The following is a 22950-nucleotide window of genomic DNA, read 5'->3' on the forward strand; positions in this document are numbered from 1 at the left end:
CAGGAATTTAAGACACCGGCTGATTTTGGAATAAAGCACTGGTTTTGAACCAGGTGTCATCAAGGCCAAAGACTTTACAGGTTTTCATTCCAACTAACTGCAGAAATACCCCTTAGGGTACAAGCACCACTGGCTGTGAATCACTGCACCAAGGAATAGGAATATTTTAAATGGTTTAGAGGCTCTTCAACAGGCTTCTAACACTATAACCAGAGTAGCAGGACGTTCAGCCTCTAACCAACACTAACTGTAAAGGTTTCATATTTAAAGTAAGTTTTATGTTTCTGACGCACCAGGTGTGTAGGATCAGATAAAAAAACAAAACAAAAGCAAAGAATCCCACCCATGGTCCATCACATTTCACTCCTTTGACATTAATCAGGTGAACATGATTTAATATGGAACTGCTTTGTAAAAAATCTTATCTAATGTCTGCAGACGTCCCTAATGCATAATGTGAATTTATATTGTATAATATTGGCACATTTATTATCCATTTGTATTTTTACAATTGTAAGAGCTCAGTATCATGTTTGTTTTTGTATTTTAGGAGCTCATTGACCTTAATTTGCATGCATACTGGAAGGTTATAATGGTGTCTTCTGATTGGTGGATTTTCCCCAAGTGAAAGCCTGCAGCCTTTTTATGTATATGTTGTTTGCATGTTGCTGTTTATGTGTATGAATTTTGCCTGGTGAATGTCTGAGGACTGAAATACTATCTTAATAAAAGTGAGTTCAAGTAATGGACAGTGCGCTTGATTCTGACCTTGGCAGTTGCCAACAAGTAAAAGCTTTCACAACAATGTGATGCTATTCAATGGGCCACTTGGAAAAGTCAATGGAAGGTCTTGCTGTAGTCCTTCAAAACTGCAATGAAAACCTGCAGACTCGACTACACGCATGACTCGGGCCTTGATGGCACGTGGTTATTGTAAGAGCCACTGCGCTAAAAGACAGAGGAAAATAAAGATGCATTGTGTAAACATACACAACAGTAGGTTGCGTCTCATGCACGAGTCAAACTTTGCAACATGCCAAAATAGACACAACCTTAAAAGACGCAGAAGGGGGGATTTATCTAAACAGCACATGCTGCAATGAACTGCGGGGTTGAACTCACCAATTACAGATTAGAAGAAGCAAACAATGACCCAGCAGAGTGGAAGGGGTGTGATCAGAGGTGAAAAGGGAGATAAAAAATTAAGCAGTGCCGTAAAGGTGTGGAGCAGAAAGAAAGCGAAAAAAAATAACAGAAAAAAAGAAAGATTGTGGAGCATGGATGTGAATGAGCGGGAGGTGGAGAAAGCACAGCATTTGTGAAAGTGAGAAAGAAGGAAGAAAGAAAAAGAAAAATCATTGCGAGAGAGCGAGAAGCGCGAGGAGTTAAGCAGTCGGCAGAAAGAACAATTTTATGTCAGGAGGACAGTGACAGCAGCACATGTCAGTGTGTCATTCATGCAGTAGTCAAGCCCTCAGCAGGAGGAGATCCATCGTTAAGATAGTGCAGTCTTAATAAAGCAGACCAGGTTAATGCACATCAAGCAGAAGACCTGTGCAAATATTAACAAAAGACGTTTTGAAATTTTCTGACATTTGACATTGCACATGGCACGACAGTGAGACACATTACTAAAATGAGGCAAAGAGGGAAAAGAAATCTTTTACAAGAATTGATGATCCACTTACTTGAAGCATCAAAGCCACCAGAGGGCGCTGGCGTGGCAGTGACAGGTTCTGGTGCTGCTAGAGCTGGCACTATTGGTACTGCTGCAACTGCAGCAGGTACGGGTGGGGTTGGAGAGGGCAGGGAGCCCAGGGCATCAAAGCCTGACTCCAAGAGGTCATTCTGCACCGGAGCTGAAGCTGGAGCTGGAGCCAAGGGAGCCAGAGCTGGGGCGGCAGTGGGGGCCAGGGTGAGGGACATGAGGCCTGAGGGACGAAACAGACAAGCAACATTAGGTAAGAAAGATGCATGTAGTGCTGTTTCATATCAGAATCGCCCTAATTACATGACAAACACACTTTAAATTTGATTACCGACACAACAGATGGCATATGAGACATCTTAAAAGCAAAATAAAATTTTGGTTATCCATCTGGGGAAAGGTTGATCACTGCAGAAGCAGATAGTAGCAGCATAAAGATAAATGACTCAACCAGCTACAACTGCAACTACACTAGATCCTATTGAAAATGATATGTGAAATATATGAATCAAATTAAAGTAACAGTAAACCACAGCAAGACAAGAAAATCAATCTGAAATCAATGTTATAACAAATGAGAAAATATTACAATATAAAGATCATGTCAGAGGTTGGTGGTGATTAAGTATGTTATCCAGTACTATACTTCAAATTGTAATAATAAAAAAAAAAAAACCTCATTACAATTTTGAAGTACTTGTAATCTACTTGAATATGTATATACATTTTCTACTTTACACTTCTATTTCACTACTTTTCAGTGGATATTATTGTACTGTTCATTTTGCAGCTATAGTTACTGGTTTATTTCAGTTTCAGATGTTACATTAAAAGAGATGATAATCCTGAACAGCACGCTGTTAAAGACTTGTGACCTGAAAAGTAAAGAGTAGAGAAAAGTCGATCAAACAAATGAACATTTCTGTGGCAGAACTTTTTTTTATTTTAACTATTAACCATTTTATGAGCCCTAAGATTTCTCTTGTGACCCTGAATAGAGCAGTTAAACTGAATTACATCTGAACCGGCCGCAATGATAAAATACTGTGTATGCACTGAAGTCTTAGCGATGTAATGCCATACATAATAAGACATTAGTCACACGGGACATTTTTCTGCATCACAAGCACTTTTACATTTGATACTTTCAGCAGATTCTGGTGATTATACTTGACTTAACACTTGGTCTTTGATGCAGGATTTTTTACTTGTAAAGGAGTATTTCTCCATGTGTTGTAGTGTGGTGTAAATGATTTCAATACTTCCTCCACCACTGATCACCATACATATTGAATGAGCAAAATGTGCACTGCTTTTTTTTACAGTAACATGTATGATATATATATACACCTTAATGTAATAATGGTTATGGTTTTGACGTAATGTACAATTGCAATGTAATACTGAAGCTACGTACAGTGTAAGTGAGGTGACAGGTAACAGGTTTGGCCCTACATTTAAACTTTACATACTTTAAAGTCATATTCGAGAAGATACAAAGATGAAAACATAAAGATAGGGGCAGAGACACTTTTTGATGTTCGTATTCATCAACTATTGGCCATACAACAGTGACAAAGATAAGATTTGGCTGTGACATCACTAGGAGGTCGTGGTGGACAGATATTTCACAGTCATTTCCAAATGAGTCTAAAGCCACTTTGGAAATGCTGCGTAATCATTTCAACCAGTCCTGCCAAGTTTGCGTCATTATTAATTTGACAAATGCATCTCCATCATTACTTTCTGTACAATTTCTTAGTCAGCATAAAACATTTCCAACAGTTATTTGCCAACGTAAAAACTTTTTGTGAGACTGCGTCATTTAATCACAAGTTGCTGGTCCATTTAGCTTCTCTAATTCAACCATCATTTGCATAAAATAATTTGATGCAACTATGATGATGTAAAAGTGACAGTCAGAGGAGACTCACCTCCCAGTAGGTCGTCTCCCGGCCCTCCAGGAGCAGAACTCTGCGTTTCCTCCACAGGACCGCTGAAGGAGTCTGCAGGGTCGTCCGATTATCCGCAACGCAGCATGGAGGGCAGAAAGGGGTGAGAGGTCAGCCCTGGACCACACACTGAGACATGGTGGGGAGGTAGGAGACAGTGAGACAGATCACACTGACTACTTCGATGAATGTACACGCCCAGAATATCTTCATATGGCAAAACTAACACTGAAATAACAATAAGTGGAAAGATGTCAAGGAACCCTGAAGTTTAGTGTAGAAATAGAACACATTCTGGTCATGATGGGACTATGGAAGCTTCTTTTGATTGAATATTAACCTAGCATACTAATACCCTTTTTTCAACACGGGTAAACTTACTAAAAAGAGGCAATTAACTCATTTCGCTCTGCCAGGCGAGTTCGACTTTCTATTGAGACTGAGAGGACACCGACACACAACACAAGGATGTTGGCGTGTGTTAAAAGTTTTTTAACAGTGTACGGTTGCAAGCAGCTCACACTTTGAATCTTTGTCCGTGTCTGTGTGTGTGCCTCTGTAACTGCATGTGATCACATTGCTCCCTGCAGTTGTGTGCGTGTCCTTTCAGTCCTAACAGAAAGGCAAACTCGCCTGGCAGAGTAAAAGGAATGAATCGCTGGTTTATCTGTGTTAAAGGAACCTGCTTATAAACACTCATTTCGGTGTAAAAAAGGGTAGAAAAGTAGCTTAGCATTTGCTATTTAGCACTACACGCAAGTAGTACAGCTGAGGCTGATGGGTTTAGTTTTGCAGGATCTTGAATGTCTGTAGAAATTTCAATAGACTCCTTCTAGTAAAAAAGTGAATACACACACAAAAAAAAGATTCACAGCCCTGGTTTTAGTTCAGTGGGTCAGCTAAATGTTGAGCATTACATAAACTGAATACATAATAGAGACACACATAAACACACAGTATAATAATTATATTGGGAATGTAACTAAAGTATCCTGCCAACTATTGTCTGTTCTGTATCTATGATCTGTCTACAGTCTTATTTAAAAACCTACACCTAAAGTCTCTCACTACAGCCAGACAGTATCAGCCTCACTGGCGCAAACAGTCATCTCAGAACTTACTGTAACAACTCAGCAGTGATAAAAAAAAAAAAAATACCCAGAAGGAAGAGAAAAGTTAAATTATAAAATGCACAAACATACATATTGTATACAGCATATGTTCTTTCAAAGAAGTGTGTAATGTGTGTGTATTTGTGCACTGTGAGGTGCAGTACCCAGCAGGTCAATGACTGGAACTGGCTCTGCTTTGGGCGGAGATGAGGCTTCTGGGGCTGGAGCTGCAGCAGGAGCAGGGGCAGGAGGAGCAGCAGCAGGAGCTGGAGATGTAAACGAGTCTAAACAGAGATACAGAAGCAGAAAGGGATTCAATTACTCACTGATCTGAATGAGTGCATTTGTCAGTGAGAGTGCTTTATTTCCAGGGAGAGAATGCTTTGCTCATGCATAGTTGTTATGCCTCGTCTAAAAGGCAGGAAGAAGAGAAGAAGAAGCAGGAGAAGGAAGCAAGCATCCCTGCATCTTAACTGTGTATCCACATCCTTGAAGCGTGCATGATTTGGAAGTATAGGACTGGTGCGCATGTGCATGCAAACACCAGTACCATGCAAAAATTTGATTTTAATTCGAGTGTGGCATCTGGCTGCACTCTTCGTGAAAAAAAGGAAGGGAGACAGTGATGCAGTAAAGGTAAAGCAGCTTCACTCACCTGTCACAATGTCTCCAGCCGGAACCGGCTCGGGCAAAGGAGAGGGCCCGCGTGAAACAGCAGGAAGGTCTAATTTACCAATGCAAGCGAGAGGCAGAATACGAGAAAGAAGAAAACCATGGAGGTTGGGGGAGCAAAGAAAAGCATTAGCGTGGCAGATAGAAAGACACAGCGTAGATAGAAAGCAGCTACAACTACGACAATCCAAGACCAAAACAAGTGGGTACATGCACAGTTCTCATACCACTATGGGGGACAAACCAACATGTGGAAAAGAAAAACAGTTGACAGAGGAGTGGACGTATGGAAACCAGAGGAGATGAAAGAGGTTCCACACAGAGAAATGGATATCAGCTCCTGTACCTGCACCAAAAAGGTCTACGCTAGGAGTGGTAGCAGCTTTGGATTCTGTGGTGGGGCTTTGCTCAGGCATAGAATCAAACATATCTAAGAACAAGGACACACAGTCATATGTACATTCAGAGTTTTAGTCCAGTGCATACAGAATGACGAGTTAAGAAGAGAGAGATGAGGGGAAAGCAGAGAGAGCATATATTTTGATCATTGAGTAAGTTGCTGTGTATCTGTTCAGTGCAATGCAAAATGAAACAGTGCAAAAGTTAAAAGGGAATATTGCCAAATTTCAGCATGAACACAAAAAAATTAGATTTTACGTGGCCAGAAATCAGTGTAGATTGTCCGGTTACTAAATCATTTATGTGACATCACAGATTAAAGACTGTGTCCTGTGCTTATTAGAGCCAGATGACAAGACAGGGGCTCACTATTTCACAAAGCTTTCACCTGTTTCTGGCACCACAGGTATAGTTAGTGGACCACTACCGTTAATAGGATTCATCCTCTGTGGACCACAAATGTCTGTACAAGTTTCACGGCAATCCATCCAGTGGTTGTTGAGTAGTTGTTGATATGTTACAATCTGGACTGAAAGGGTGGACCGACTGTGGTAAGTCTTTTCCACATCATAGAAATAGCTTATGTGCATCCATCCTTCCATCCATTATCTATGCACAGTCATTCTGTGCAGAGTCGCGGGGGGTAGCATCCCGTCCCAGCCCACATTATACAGCTTCATCTTCACCTAACCTGCATATCCTCTGGACAGTGGGATCTAACCCGAACACCCAGAAAAAGACCTGTGGTCTAACTGAATTTTGAAATTGAGCAACATTCCCTTTTAACCAAAGTGCATATACTACAATAGAGCATTCTCAGCGGTCAGTATCTAAAACACTTGGTCACAGGCAGAAGAAGAAAACAAATTTCTTCTCTCTAACGTTTGGCAGACTATTTGTTAGTATTAGGTTAATAATCAAAACAAGTTGAGCCACCTCTGTTAATAAAAAGAGACAAATATCCATATCTGTCCCTTGAGATCAAATTAAAAAGTTTTAGGTGCAAAAACAGTGGATGAATTAATAGAGTATCATTTAAAGCAGCAGACACGACGGCCTTCATTGTGAATTTTGTATTTATATTTCAATTATTTCTGTTGTGCAGAGGAGGCCAAGATGCTTGATTAACTTTTTTAAATGATCTGTATCTGAAGGAAAGGCATCATGGAAAATAGAAAAACAAATCTGAAATGTAGGGTCTGGGCAAATTGTTATCATTTTCACTACCATCATCATCATCATCACTAGCAAGAGCAACACAGTCATCATCATCATCATCATCAAAACCTTTAGCATTTGCATCATCAGTGTCATAATGCAGGGCAATGCAGTGAGAGGCATAATGAGAGCGAGAGGACTTTACCACCAAAGATATCTAGAGTCGGGACGGCTGCAGACTCTGTGGTGGTGGTGTCGGTGGTGGTTGTGGTGGTAGTGGTGGTGGTGGAAGAAGGGGTGGGGACAGCGGGGGCAGCGATGGGGGCGACGATGGTCGGCGCCTCACTAGAGGTGGGAGGGGTGATGGCGGCAGCGGCCCCCGTGTCGGAGGGCCTCATAGCGAACAGGTCCAGCTCTGGAGCAATGTCCGCACTCCCTTCTGTCGTAGCGAAGGGGTCTTCAGGGAGAGCAGCAGGGGGGAGGGGGCATGATTAGAGAAGAAGGGAAGGGGATGGTGGGTGGATGGGGAAGGAGGGAGGGGGGGGTGGATGGAGGGTTTGTTAAAGCAAAAAAAAAAAAAAAAAAAAAGCATATTTGTGAGGCAGGTTGCCTCTGACGCTCAGGGTTAGGCACAAAGAAAGTAAACCATGCACATGTTAACTTCAGTGCCGCATCCGCAAGCCACAACAGATAATCACTGACTACACAGAATAAAATTTGGTTGACAATTAGTCTTATGAGAATAACTGATGAGAATCATCTCTGTCCTTTGTACATCGTTTGCTATGTGACAAGTACAAACATGTTAAGATACAAGAGGTTTAGTAACACTGGTGTCCTATGCAAATGAGAAAACTATCATGCTATAAAGAGCAAGGAATTTAAATGTACTAAAAGTGCTTAAAGACAATGTTTTGTACTAACTACCCACACACCTCACATTACTCACCCAGGCAACCATTTAAACTGAAACTGGCCATTCAGTTCATTCAGTGCTCACCAGGCAGCATATTCTTACATGCGGTGGCAAATATAAAAGAAATAATATTACTTATCGCTGGTCAACAGTTTCAACCACCAGCTAGAATCATGTATTCAAGTGTTTCCTGAAAAATATAAAGCAGCCATTTCTAACTTCTGCCATCTCAGTTCTAATAAATTAAAAATACTCCTAGCAGAAGGAGACAGGGCAGATCTTACTGCCCTGTATATCAACATGCCACAACCTGAGGGCCAGTGAGTGACCTAGACAAACACACACACACACAAATAATATACTGTAAATCTATAATTAATGTATACATGTATATAGACCTTGGTGTTGTTTGTTGCTTTTTATATTTATTTTTTTTGGAAATTGTATTTTGATACTTTGGCAATATTGTTTTTCTCAAACTTTCATGCCAATAAAGCTCCTCTGAATTCAATAGGAAAGGTTCTCAAAAGCTGGTGTGCCCTTTTCACACAGATTAACACAGGAGGTCGAGTGTGGGCACAGAATTAAGTTAATGCCAGAACATGTTACAAAAATAGAAATATGCTAGTTTCTCTTACTGCTACAGTTTGTATGTTATTCCCAAACTAGGGCTCCCATCATGCTCTGTAAATGAATACTTTTAATTGATTTAAAAACATAATTTGTGAGAAAGCTGTACATAGTTGGCCAAAGAGAGAAACTAAATGGAGTTATTAGAAATATAAAAGAAAACGAATAAAGGTTCAATGATGATGAGTGCAATCATCACCATCATTTAGTGTCAGGGTTTGTGATATCAAAAGTGGTATCCATCCCTGGACTACAGTATAATATCATGAACAGCTGCACTGTGCTTTTTACTGCAGTATTCACTGGGTGAATATTAGGAGGAGAAGGGTAGTCAAGGTGAGGGAGGAGAGGGTCCATGACTGGGGCATTACAGCAGGATTTGGGCTGAGACAGTAGGCCCTGAGGGCACATGTTTGTTCTACTGTCTCCTATGGAAGCGGAAGCAGCTTTGATATAATAAAAGCAACAACAGCTTTCACATTCTCACATCCATACATTCACTTACACACACACACACACACACACACACACACACACAAAAAGCTGTTTTGTCACCCACCAGATCCACCAAATGCATCAGCAGCAGGGCCCGCGGCCACGGCAGCAGGACCATCTCCTGGGGAAGGTGCAAACGCATCTAGGGTATTGCAGACGAAAAACAGCCGGAACGCAAACACAAAAAAAAAAACATAACACCGGCCCAACACACCGACAGACACATGGATGTAAAGAACAGAGGATGAGTAAAACAGATGGAATGGACAGGAAACAAAAATGAGAGGTCAGCATCAGGAAAAAAGCAGGGAATACAAGAAATATGCAGCCGGGTTACTGTGGCGATTGATCTGATTGTACCATCAGTCACATAATGAGTTTTGGAAGGCTGCATAATGCTGCATTCAGTGAGTGCACTATCTGTGCAGGCTTGTGAAATGAGGAACGTTGTCACAAGTTACTGGTACTCTGTGACAAGAAGGAAAATGTCAAGTTCAGGGAAGGACAAAGGGAAAGTCTCTCTTTGACAAAGAAATGCAGTTTTCAGCACATACTTGATGCTCACGAATGTCAGGGCTGAGTTTAATATTAAAAATCCAAAATATCGTCAAATAAAATCCGGCTACTCATCATTTTGACATATTTATGAAACCATTAGGAAGCCATTAGGGAGGAAATCATTAAGGGTGATGAACAAAAAAAAGCAACAAATCCCAAAATTGCGAGTCTTAATAGTAGATTAATTACATTTCAGTGGGTTTACTGAGGTGCACACAATTATGACAAACCACTCTAATGAATATCTGAAACAAGTTAATGTTTAAGCACATTAGTTTTTTGTGACAACAGTGCAGCTTTCAATAAAAAAGAAGCAATCCACTAGACTGGCTCGTAGTTTTGGGATGTGCCACGAATGACATACATTTTGCTCCGTGCTCAGAGCAAAACGGGGCATGTGAGAGTTCGACGTTATGTCAGCACATTAGTGTGCATGGTAGTAACAAATCAGGATGTAAAAGCATTAGAAAAAAGTGAGGACAAAAAACTATTACATCTGAGTCACAGCACTAAACATCTCACTTTTGGAAAAACATACACCTTCAAGACGATCTTTGAAAAACCCAGAACAATGCTTCCTGCTATTTTCAAGGTATTTTCCTGGAACCTCAAGCGCTCTACTAACCATGAGGATGAACATCTTTTTACCCCAGTGAGTGTTAACTAAAATTAAAATTTGCATTATCACTTATATTAGTAAATATTTATATAATATAATATGAAATTTTATATTTTGCTCGTGTTTTAGGAAAAACAGCAAGAACATATGCCATCAACAGCTGAGATCTGAGAAACAGTTAAACAAACTTTTTCTTTTTTAATCATCAGCATCAAAGTATTTTTTCATCCAGATGGCAGGAGGAGTCTTTTAGGTTTGTGGTAATACCAACAAAACAGTGGTAATGATCAGATGATGTTTAGCTATGTGACTCGAATGTGATGGTAAAACACGGCACAAGGCACAAACTGGGGCTGTGGTGCCATCTCCTTACTGAAATGTCATAAAGTACATTTACATACTTGTTTTGAGCAGGCTTTTCAGGTTAGTTTTAATGTGACATCAAAAAATGTGAGAATCACAAGTTCAGATTCTCCTCAGTCTTTAGATATCACAGAAATGATGCATATATCACATACATGTGTCGTCTGATGGGACAAAAGGCTGTAGACTTTTTCGTGGTTTTATGATGTAATTTAGGGAGTGATAGTGAAATCCCACTTTTTTATATACCAACTTTATAGGACACCTATCAGTAAATTGCTAAATGAAGAAGGGGCAGATGCAGACAAGCAGGCAGGCCGCCATGCCGTGTATCCTGGTCTGCATCCTACCCTCCAACCACACTGACCTCCGAAAAGGTCGATGTCGGTGGCTGAGGTGGTGGCAGGAACTGAGACGGGCAGAGAGGCGAGCACTGGTGCGGCCGCAGCAGCAGTGGTAGCGGCGCCAGCTGTGGCCGCGGGAGCTACAGGGTCAGCATCAGCATCAGCATCAGCATCAGCAGCATCTCCCTCCGCCAGGAGAGCTTCACAGGCTCCATCAGAGGCAGCTGGAGTTGCTATGTAGATAAAAATCCAAATGCCACGACCCAGTCACAACCCCCAGAAGAGAGAAAACCGGAGGAGAAAGAAGGGAGATAGAAGGAAGACGGCAGAGTCAAAGTGACTGAAAAATTTTAAAATACAGACTTGCTGTGTGGTAAGAGATTATCAGGGAGGATTTGAGAGGCAAAGATTAAAATATGTTTGTTTGCTATACAAAGACGACAGAGAAGTTGGACAGTGAAAAGTCAACTCACCCTCAGCCAAGAGATCTGCACAACAGACAGACAGAAAGAGACACAGGTGAGAAAGACTGCATGCAGCGAGAAAGTATAGAGATGCTCAGATGAAAGTTTGACATCTTTAATTTCCAAGCTGTTAACATAATACGGAACAAGCTGGGAAAAAACTGACGTACACCAATGGTAAAGCCCAATTCTGCTAAAAGGTCCTTAATGTAATTTAGGTATAGGAAGGTTACAGTTGGACACTGGCCAGGGTCAGAGTATCAGTGGAGATGTGGGGATAAACAGAGGCCATGCCAAAGACCAACTGCAGCTTTATAAAGGAAATGCTCTGTGATCTAAACCACTAGAGGTTACACATTGTCCAATAAACACATCAAAGAGGGTTTCACTTCTTTATTCTACCGTAGAGAGTTGTTCTAAAAGATCTTGTTAGTTTATTTCAGCTCATTTACGACAAATCGTATATACCCGATATTACTGCCAACCATTATCCAAAGCATATCATAGGTTTGGAAATTGATTTTCTTCTTCCAAGCTCTGCTAGGCAGCAGTTGCTTTCCATTAATTTTTACTGTGGTATTAAAATCACACTGCACACACACTCTCTGTATACTTTGGAAAACGGTCCACACTACTGTAAACTAAAAGCCAGACATTAGGCGAGGGCGGGGTACACCCTGGACAGGTCGCCAGTCTATCACACGGCTGACAAATAGTTTTTGGATTTCTCATTAAAGTCTTCATTTAAAATTTAATTTCCATTTTCATTTCATTTCATTTCCAAGTATGTTTGGAGGTTATGGAAAAACGACATCTTCATCTCTTATCGGTCTCTGGTCCGTCTTCACACACAAACTGACTAAAATGGGAAAATGCCGTAAAATGGTGCATATGTGACTCTCATCTCCAGTTGACTCAGATCATGCTCCGTAAGTAAGTAAACAGACAGATTTTGTTTACGTCTGTCTTACATCAAGGAACCAATGTTTCAAAAATTACAAAGAATTCAAAGAGTAAATCTGTCACTGTTATTGTTATAAACTGCAGATGTGCCTTGCAAGAATGGAGAGACTGACAGAGGTAGCAGCTGTAACTGTCAATCAATAACTGTATATTTACTATATGCACAACATTTACTGACCGCCATTTTATTTTAGTAAATGTATCCACTATGTGATGCCCTCAAAAATTCCACAGTGATAAAAACTGTAGTGTTACTCAATAGTTTGCTGTAAATCGAGATTTTGGAAACATTTTGTCAGCTGCTGAATCACACAACAGTATTTTCTCATCAATAAAATGAAGAGTGTTGCATTGTGGTATTGTCAACAGAAAGTGCACATGCCATGGACACAATTTTAATTCTTTGGTGGAATTTTTTGAGGGCACTGTATAGTTGAAAAATGTACACACTCAGAATTCACGAACTCAAATAAAATGGTGGACAGTAAATATAGAGCACTACATAGTAAATAAGCAGTAATTTCAGCCGTGGCATGTGCACTTGTTTCTGCTGACGATCCCACAATGCAACAGGCTGCATTCTATAAATGCAAAAATTATACTAGTTAGTGATGATGCAAAATGATGAGGAGAAGTGATTTGCTGTTTACTAGTGAGTGAACTACTGAGGGCCCATTATTTAAGGATCGGTGAATGAGGGATTGATCTCAGACACAGCAAATTGCTGAAAGAGCAGAAAGTCTCACCTCCCCATCCAGTCATGGAGGAGGTCGCTGCAGCGCCCCCTGCTGATGAGGAGGAAATTGGGTCTAGATCCAGCAAGAACCCGTCGTCCAGGGCACTAAACACAGAGAGAGACAGAGGGATATCCATCTCTACTGTCATACTGATACTCGCATATTGACGCAGCTGAGTTCAAACACTTTGTAATATTGTTGAGTGACTCTTACTTGCTGGTAGTGGTGGCGGTGGGGGCTGGCACGGTAGGGGTGACAGAGGGCGGAGGAGGTTTGGCAGGTGGCCCAGGGCGAGCAGGGGGCCCGCCGGCGCCAGCGGGAGGCGCGGGCTTGGCTGGTGCAGCAGCAGCAGCAGCAGCCGGAGAGCCGTTGTTGGCTGTCACATCCTGCCGCAGAGAAAGACCCCCGTTAGCGTGGAGCCCAACACGGTTATGTAAACAGCTTTTTAACGCATGAATTCACAGTGAATCACCTGTTTGTAGCAGAAACTGTTAAGGGCGAAGTTAAAAGTCGAATTTACTATTTACATCTTTTACTTGTTCTTGCACTGCTGTAAAGATCTAAATGACTGTGTTTTGACAGTGGAAATATACAAGATTATCATTATCATCACTACATTATGATTATCATAAAACGTAGCTTACCTTAGTGGGTGACCTGAAAAAATGATGATAGTACATGAGTTAAAGAGCTTAATGATGCACTGGCTGAAACGTTATGTCTGTTACTGAGATGGGAGGCAAAGTGACAGCTTAAGTATCACTTTGGTGTTTTCAAGCAGGCAGCATTTCAAAGCAATCCCGTTTAGTAAACATCTGCAATTAATGGGTTCATGCTTCACTGCTGAGTAATAGCGTCTTGGCTCCAGCTCCACTTCAATAAAGTTCTTCTTTTCACATCACAAACAGAAAGTAAGAGCTGAGTGTTTTTGAATGGCATGCTTCTAAAGCTTTGTAAACAGTCAGAGCTGACTGTAAGATGACGACACAGACAGTTATGTTAGTAATGACACAGGATAACGTCACAAAATATGAATATAACTTGTAGAGAAAAAATAAACGGGCTGCGTTTGCTATAGAGGTGCATCTTGAACAAGGCTTGACTATACAACAATAACAATGTCTGTGGCTTGTTCAGATATCATTCTATAGAACAATTTACGCAAATTAAAACAATAATTACTACAAAGGATGGTAAATTAGTTTTTCCAAGTCCAATTCCCATTGACAGAGAATACTTACTTATCCTCTCTGAGTTGGGTAAAGACAAAGGAAATGACATGTTAGAGAAGTAACACTGAATAACAAGGGGGTGGAGCAGATACTGTCACTAATTTAATACTAATTAAAGATCAAACAGGCCCCAGAGAAAGAGAAAAATCACAGCTAAATGTACCAAACATACATGTTGGACACCCATATGCTGAATCAAAATCCCTATAGAGGTGGCTTTCAGCATTACAAGAACCATAACACTGTGCAACTGCAGGATTATTGAAGCTGTGGCTCTTTGCTACTTCTGGTAAATACAGAATACACAGGCTGCAGATATATTTAACTACTTACGGTTTCTTCCCCTCCAGAGTGTTGAGGTGGGTCTCGAGGGACTCAAGAAGACTTTCCGGGGCCTGTAGAACGATACATAGAGGCTACTACAACAGGGACCCTTACTGTTATCAGCACCAGCTCAAACACATGGGTATGGTTGGAAGACAGCGGACAACACAGTTAAAAAGAAACCTTGATCATGGATTATGGAGTCACTAAGCGATTACATTAGGACACAAATGGAGCTCTGGTAAAGACAGTGGGACTTGGACAGAAGAGTAAAGATGAATACTCAATGTTATGTACATTTCAAATGAAGTCTGCATTTACAGTAGATGTCACAATTGTTTCTCAAACGAGAATTTCAAAAGATGCCCTGCAGCATAAAAGAAGACGGATGTCAACTGAAAGGAAGGGAAGAGGCTGTCTAATATCCTGATTGTTGCTCTGAGTCCATGCGTCCCTCCGCTTATACACTGATAATCATCTTCCTTGTGCACTGTTACAAAATAATCTAATCAACACTGATTTGATGGCACTCTGTTCTCCGATTCATCCATCTCTGAATGCACTGGTCCAAAGTTAACTTTAGTTCAGTCTTGCACAGGGTTCAGGGTCTAGACGCATCGCTTCTCTCAGCTGACATGCTCCCTCTTGGCCCAAGTGTCATTAGGATTTTAACTAACTGCTGTCCAGACGTTACTTAAATCTACATGCCAGCTATAGAGTTATTAACAACTGCTTACAAATTACAAAACCTAAAGCATGATTACGGACTGCCAGCAAAACTTCACCATGCATAGGCCTAAATTCACACCCTAAAAACCACGGCACTAAACACAGCATTTTTCCACCTTCAACACATTATACATGCTTGGCTGATGAATGGCTACACCAATGAAATTTAACATGTTCCAACGAGGGCTCAATCTCAATACCTGCTGAATACTCTTTGTTTACTGTAAATTGAATATTCTTTGATCAGATATTTCCTCTTTAAGTGAGATCTTTGCTGATTTCACACCACTGTGTTCAGGCATGAAAGAGCAAATACAACAATTATTTAAAAATAATTCTTAACTACTTTATCAATTAATTATGTTTTGGTGTAAGTTGTTAGTATACTTTGTTGAAATGGAAAACCAAGAAGGGGATGAAGCAGGATACGAAAACAACAACTAACAATAAAACAACAACTGAAAAGTAAAAGAAAAAAAGTTTAATCTTCATGCCAATAGAGAGAACAGAACAGTATTCCAGCCAAGATGCAAAGCTGCGTGCTCAACCAAGCGAAATGAGACATTATCACCTCCTGACATGCAGTAAAAAAGATGGCACAATAATATCCAGCAGGCTTATTAAGAGAGGTCAAGGCTAATTCAGCCAATGAAATAAGTCACTAATTCACTTTCCTTAATTCCCTGCTCCATTTCCTGGATCTATCCTTTTAAGGTTGTCTAGTCTATTATCCCTAAAACTAAGAGAGTCCAACAAGGCAGAGAGGCTGATAATATTTTGTCTAGGCACGGAGGGGGATGGGTAAATGATTTATCATCCCGGGACTTTAAAGCGTTTGTCCTCCAAAAGGAGGTTGTTCTGGGACAGCTCTGCCACAGCAACATTTAGACACATACAGATATATTTCTCATCCATGGAGCCCAATGTAAAATCTACTGGACCATCTTCACTGTGGATGTGACAGCAACAGGAAGAAAGATTGAAAGATTGCCTGATATGACTGTCATGTGCAGAGTGTTTTCTACAACTACCCACTATTCTGAAAAGGTGCACACAAGTGATGACACGACAACATGGCTCCTGAGTCAGTCAGATGGTAATATTATTCTTTTCTTGTTTGTGCTGATGTAATACCTTCTGGAAGGGAGGAGGGCAGAAATTGGTGGCTGAGACTGAGATTAATCCACTATAGTTTGAGGGATCTAAGAGACTGATATAATTTGCTGTCCTGGATGCATAAATCGAAATTTTATCTATCTATCTATCACTCACACTGTATCTCATTTTCAATCTCAGGGTAAGGCCTCTAAGCTCTGCAGCCCAGGCTTGAAGATTAATCAATGATGATCCACAGCTAATTTATTGCACAGTATGAACTAGCAAAAAACAATGTGACATATCTTAAATACGGTAATTTGTGTAGTATTTATTTGTTGTTTATGATTTATTTAATTAGGCTAACTTTTGTATAATTGCCTACAATATTTACTTTAAAAATAACCAGGAATATCTGAGTTTTTGCATAAGATGACACTGCTGCTAACCCCAAACACCATGAACTGAGCTCACCCTCATGCGAAAATCCAAACCATCTTAATAGCATTCACATTCTTTACCAGCTTACTGGAAACTGGAAGTGTCTCACTGTGAGTCTTTCTCTCTAAACACAAGGCTACATTTCAAATTGAAAGAAATTCATCAGCAAAGAGGCAAAGATAACAAAACTTATCCACAGGCAGAACAACAGAACATAATATTGCTGTCGGACATATTAAATTTTGAGAAGCCTTATCAGGAAAAGCTCTTGCAACTCTAATACTTAAGTTTAAGCGCCACCGATGGGGGTTTCAGTATCTGTTGTTGGTGCTTCCCAGAATATCCACATTATTAATGTAAAGTGGATCACTTAAGTAAAATCAAATAACACTCAAATAACTCATAAAAGCAATAGTTTGACATTTGCTTTCTAACCAAGAGTTCAGTGAGAAGATAAAACTCTCATGTCTGTATGGTAAATATTAAGATAGAAACAGCAACAATACTTGTTGTTTTTAAATTTAGTTTTTTTCTACAGATCAAACAAAAAAGATTTACATGTTAATTAGTGAGCTTCATAGGAGCTGGTAGGTGGATTTACTTAAACTTCACACAAAGCCAGCCTAGCTGTTTCCCCATTTCCAGGTTTAAGATAAGCTAAGCTAAGCTAATCTAAGATAAGCTAAGCTAAGCTAAGCTAAGCTAACCGGCTGCTTGTTCTGACTTCATATTTAGTATACAGACACAAGAATGGTATTAATCTTCTCAGCTAACCAGCCAATAAGCGTATTTGTAAAAATGTCTATAAAGAAAGCCACAAATCCAGTTTAGTAGCAAGTTAGCGTGCACCTCTAAAAGCCTTTAACTAAAAATGCTTGACATGAATTTGTGAATTTGACTTGTTCTGAAGCTCTAACATCCAAACATAATATCACAGTATATTGAATTTAGCATAGTTTGGATCTGTTTTATCCCATTAGCTCTACAGTGACCTGACAAACCTGAGTTTAATCAGACAGCATACAGCATGCTTTTCATGCAAGTCATCCACACTGCCATGTGTGAAAGGTTAACCTTTCTGTAGAGTCTCCACAACAGGATGGAGTTTAGAAGCCGAGGACTGATTCAGGAACCAACGGGAGAAATCAGGTTTCTCTTAAAAGTTGTCATGGAGACTCTGCAGCACAATCCCAGGATAACAGTCTGCTTGTTCCTTTACACAGTTGTTGAACTAAAACTATGTTTAGCTCAAGAGTTTTAGCAGCAAAAAAAACAGCCACCTGATCAGCAGCATTGCTCAGCATTTCACAGTTTATCCAATCAGCTCTTCCAGTCACATCATCCCACTTCATCACAGTGCCTGAAGTCTTTCTGCTGGGTGTGCACTTGCTGTGCAGTGTGCTTCAAGTCTGTGCACTCAAAGAGAGCTCAAATGTTGACCTTCCCTAAGCTGTTTGCTCCCCAAAGCTAGCTCTGTGCACTACTCACTACTCACACTCTCAGCCTGAATGATCAATCTGCATCTCTGGAAGTGAAAAGAGAAGGGGGGCACAGGCGCCATGAATCACCAAAGAACCACAGCTCATTGGCTGCATGGAGGTTTTAAGTGCACGTGGGGCATAGTAGGATATGCCACCGCTTTAAATAAGGGACATAGTGTAGATGTCTGTGAATGTCCGATTAAATCAAAGGAGAGAAATCATAGTGAACACAGCAGGAGAAAAAATAGCCTTAGACATTCACATGACATGCAGTACAACTGGGAAAAACTGACATGCTAAGTTAGTATGTAGCCTAACAAATAACTTCACAGATCCAGTAATAATAGGTGAGGCAAGGAAGAGTCTTACCTGAGTGAGTTCAGGTATGTCATTTTTGTCTATTCCCACTTGCTGCATAAGAATACAGTGACATGTTAATGCAACAGTTAATAAACAGCAGAAGACGTATCTGACATTCAGTGATATAATGTGCTCTGTGGGCTACCTCAGCGATTTTGAAGAACTCAGACACCCGAGTCATTCGTGTAAGGAATCTCTTGTAGATCTCCAGCCCGTCTTTACACTGGCTTCTCTTCATCTGGAAAAATTTTTCTAGACAAAAGAGATCGTAAAATGTCACTCTTCCTCCTCATGTACAATACTTACAATTATATTGAACAAAAAGACCAAAACCAACAATGAAGTACTGAATGTGTGAAGCCAAAGCCTGATATATCTGATTCGTCTGTGCCACCAACATCCACTGTGTCCAAAAACACATCACTGTGGCAAACCATTGCTCTGGGTGACATGTTTCTTCATTACTGTGAACTTAGGTACTGTAGTTTATTTTGAGATGATCACACATACACTATTCTGTTGCTGTAAATACTCACTAGTGCACCAGACCCACAACTAAAATAGTCCCCAACACAAGCACTATTTTCTCCTGTTTGAGTAACTTTTGCTAAAAGCTGCAGTGCTCAGCTGTGCACTTTTGTGTATTTGTGACCCATTTTTAAAGGTTTCTTTATTTAGTACTAAGCGAACAAATAGCTTGGTGCTGACTGCCACAGAAAGGGTAAGGAAGTCAGAAAGTACTGAGAAACATATTGACGGTTTTGGTGTTTTCAATGTATTCTTTGAAAATAAAAAAATATACAGTCCATATATAATAATCCCGGACTCATCCTTTGAGAGGACTTATCTTTGTTCACTGATTGCTTAATTAATCATGTGATAAAGTGAAAGGAGTGACTCTTTACCTAGCAGGTTAATGATGCCGTCATTGTAGCAGGCATATAACTTGATCAAATCTTTGAAGAGTAGGAGAAAGCAGGCATTTATCACGCCATTGTTCAGTTCCTGTGCATGCACCTGTGGACACAAATAAAATCCAAGAGGCACAATGTGACGATTTTGAAGATGAATAGATGGAGCAGAAAATAACTTATAAATTAAAAGCAATATCAAAAAGAGAATACAATTTCACCAAAGGCAGATAATGTTACAAGTTAATACTAATGTAATATATAAATAATAGGTTAGTCTCTGCAATCTAATTGGTGTATTTGCCTTGCCCTGTTATTAAAGGTATAGATAATTTGATTTTACACACTTAGGAATTAGGAGGTTGAAATCTACAGCACTGTTACGTATGTTTTGTTTAATTTATCAAAGACCACACATTATCAACACCAACCCTCTGAGAGTGGGCCCATGTGTGAAAGGGGGTGTGTCTACATGTCATCATACATTCTGCTACAACATTGAGCTCAGTTAAACCCAGTTGGCAGCTTTTTCTGTGACTGTGTTTATCCCTCAGCAATTTCAGTAACCTTGCAAAGTGACTTTGTTCCCTATTAGTGAGTGTCACTAACATCAAAATCCAGCAGTGCGTCGATCTGGCTCTGCAGGGTGGGCATTCCTTTCAACAGCTTCTCTACTGTCATGGTCCTCATCACCCCATCAGCTCTGAGATGGAGTGAGAACGGAGAAGGTGGAAAGAGATAAAGACCATGTGAATTAAGATAAAACATTTTAGGCCTGCAAAGAACCAGAATAATAAACTTTAATAATTGGGGAAAGCCTGGTCTGCATGATCCAGTAACCAGTGGAATGAATCCAGTGCTGAGACAAAGTCAGACTCATATACTGTCTGTCAGCACACATGAATACCTATGTCTGCACCTGTCACACACATAATGTCCACCGAAATCCACCGATGTGACTGATCTCTATTCTGCATCTGTATTTTTCAGTGCCTTGAGGGACCTTGTGTCTGCCAGCAAAACAGAGCTGTCCACTTTGTTAGCATGAGTAACAGCCCACTCTGTATTCATCTCTGTACTCACTAGACGCCAGTAAAGCCATGCACTTGGCTTAACGCCACACTGGAGGTAACCAAGTTCATCTCACTCACGAACACAACCTCTGTGGGATGTGTCATTCTGATGGATATGGAGGGCAAGTAATAAGCGGATAAGCTCTAGCTCCAGATAAATTAACACAGCTTTTTCAATAGACCAAAAAAAAAAAAAATCAATAATAATGCTGAAACGATCATGCAGCAGGGTGGTGTTGTGACAACGAAAACCAGTACCCTTTCTTGACTCGGCCAAAGTCGAAAGACATCTGTCTGTAGGCGAAGGCCTTCTCGTTGAGATAGCGGCTATAACGCCTGATAAATGTGGACATGTCATAGCCTGAGGAAGACACACACAAAACACATGTAAACACATACACACTTGTCAATTCAGTACAGGGTATTACTAGGCTCTTAAATTTTTTTTTTTTTTTTAAATTATGAAGTCAAGTTGTTACAAAGTAGCTACATATTTAGGAGACGGACAAGAGGGTGGGATCAGTCTTTATCCAACTCTCTTATCTGTATACTAAATATGAGGCTGGAGCCAGGAGACGATTAGGACTGGAAGCACGGAACAAGCATTTTGTGGAATCTGATTCTAATTTAATATTGAACACAGAATCTCTTAAAAATGGACAATTTGGTTTTCTAAATTCTGCAGAAACTGAACCCAGTGTTTATCGCTGTAGGAAACTGCATTAATTTCCATAGAGATGGGTTTAATTGAGGGGAGTAGGGGTTAGGAGAGCTGGAGCTGAGGGGAGGAGGGAAGAGTCGTCAGGTTGGTTTTAACATTCAAGCTTGTTGTCTAAACAGCTCAAAAAAACAGATTAGATTAACATTTACATGTCAGACAGAGATCCAGGGTGGAACTCAAAAACAAATGGGTGAAAGAATGAGCAAATGAAAGACCTATATATAGAGCTATATATGTGTATTGAATGGGGGTTGAAATTGCTTGAGGGTTAGTTTTGTCATACATAGGAAGTAAAGAGACATCACACACCGTGGGAGCCAGTTTTGTCCAGGAAGTTGCTGAGGTTGAACAAGGTGTTTCTAGATGCCAGGAACTGCAGGAATCTCTGTGGAAGAGCGCAAAGACACAGGGTTTAGTTCTCTGTCAGGCACTAAATGAAAACGCGCTGAGGTAAAAATAGCTTAAGTTAGTTAGTATTCTTGATTAAAGCTTTTGGCTATGGCCGTGAAATGGCTTTAAAGTAGCTGTAAATGAATGCATGGTTTCAGATTTAAAATATAATTATGTCTTAAAGACTGAAGATGTTTCATTCTTCAGTGACATTAGATAGACTGAAAAAAACGTTTTTGTTTGTTGCTGTTAATTAAAATAAGTAATTGATTAAAGGAATAGTTGGACATTTTGGGAAATATATTTAATCCCTTTCTTGCCAAGAGTTAGACAGGTAGTTTGATTTCACTGTCATGTCTGTATATTAAAGCAGAAGCTAAGAGCCAGTAGGCAGTTAGCTTAGCTTAGCTTAGCATAAACACTGTAAAAGGGAGGAAACAACTAGCCTTGCTCAAATTGAGCTTTAGGGATGCTAGTAGAAGGATTTGGTTGTCTTTGAAAAGAACCAGGCTAACCGTCTCCCTGTTTCCGGTATTTATGCTAAGCTAGGCTAACTAGCTGCTGGCAGTAGCCTCATATTTAGCATGAGAGATTTATCAATCTACTCAGTAAACTCTCAGCAAGAGGGCCAATAAGCATATTTCACAAGATGGCAATGCATACCTTGAAACATCATGAAGGTATGAATAAGTACATTATATCCCAGTAGTCATACCTTATTATTTCATAATAATTATCAAAGAGATCGCAGCATGGGAAATATAAAAAAGAGGCTTGTTTGATGTTCTCAGTTCTCTCAAAAGAGCTGTTCAGCGCTCTCAGCACTCTACATGAAAAATGTGAAATTGCCTGTAGCAGATAATGAAATTAATACAAGAGGTGTGATTCTGCAATAGTCTTTTTCTTTATTTATTAGATAGAAATCTAGTTTTAAAGGAGCAATGCAACAGCCTTCATGGGTGGGAGGTGTGAATATGAATTAGACAAACGGAGAGCCCAAGGAAAGAGCATATTAAAGACAAATAGGCTCCCTCTGCAGCCCTGCAGGAAAAAGCTTACTCCACTGACACACGTGGACATAAAAACATGCCCCCCCCCCCCCC

At 40.2% G+C, this 22950-nt stretch overlaps 1 protein-coding gene across 1 annotated transcript in view; it reads right to left on the minus strand.

Moving 5' to 3' along the window:
* Positions 1 to 22950, minus strand: part of snap91a (synaptosome associated protein 91a) — a 51506-nt gene that overhangs the window by 4692 nt on the left and 23864 nt on the right. Inside the window, exons 3-22 of the mRNA XM_023410461.1 lie at positions 21767 to 21842; positions 20995 to 21097; positions 20273 to 20366; positions 19658 to 19769; positions 18898 to 19004; positions 18762 to 18803; positions 14656 to 14717; positions 14332 to 14340; positions 13735 to 13747; positions 13304 to 13476; positions 13100 to 13194; positions 11400 to 11414; positions 10950 to 11159; positions 9107 to 9184; positions 7207 to 7458; positions 5791 to 5874; positions 5428 to 5496; positions 4937 to 5056; positions 3643 to 3714; positions 1689 to 1931 (exon numbers count right to left, since the gene is read on the minus strand). Of these exons, the coding sequence (XP_023266229.1) occupies positions 1689 to 1931; positions 3643 to 3714; positions 4937 to 5056; positions 5428 to 5496; positions 5791 to 5874; positions 7207 to 7458; positions 9107 to 9184; positions 10950 to 11159; positions 11400 to 11414; positions 13100 to 13194; positions 13304 to 13476; positions 13735 to 13747; positions 14332 to 14340; positions 14656 to 14717; positions 18762 to 18803; positions 18898 to 19004; positions 19658 to 19769; positions 20273 to 20366; positions 20995 to 21097; positions 21767 to 21842 (2029 nt within the window). The remainder of the gene's footprint in view (positions 1 to 1688; positions 1932 to 3642; positions 3715 to 4936; positions 5057 to 5427; positions 5497 to 5790; positions 5875 to 7206; positions 7459 to 9106; positions 9185 to 10949; positions 11160 to 11399; positions 11415 to 13099; positions 13195 to 13303; positions 13477 to 13734; positions 13748 to 14331; positions 14341 to 14655; positions 14718 to 18761; positions 18804 to 18897; positions 19005 to 19657; positions 19770 to 20272; positions 20367 to 20994; positions 21098 to 21766; positions 21843 to 22950) is intronic.

This window comes from Seriola lalandi, unplaced genomic scaffold, assembly GCF_002814215.2.
Source record: "Seriola lalandi dorsalis isolate HSWRI2012SDOR001 ecotype SW California unplaced genomic scaffold, Sedor1 jcf7180002054425, whole genome shotgun sequence".
Classification (NCBI taxonomy): Eukaryota; Metazoa; Chordata; class Actinopteri; order Carangiformes; family Carangidae; genus Seriola; species Seriola lalandi.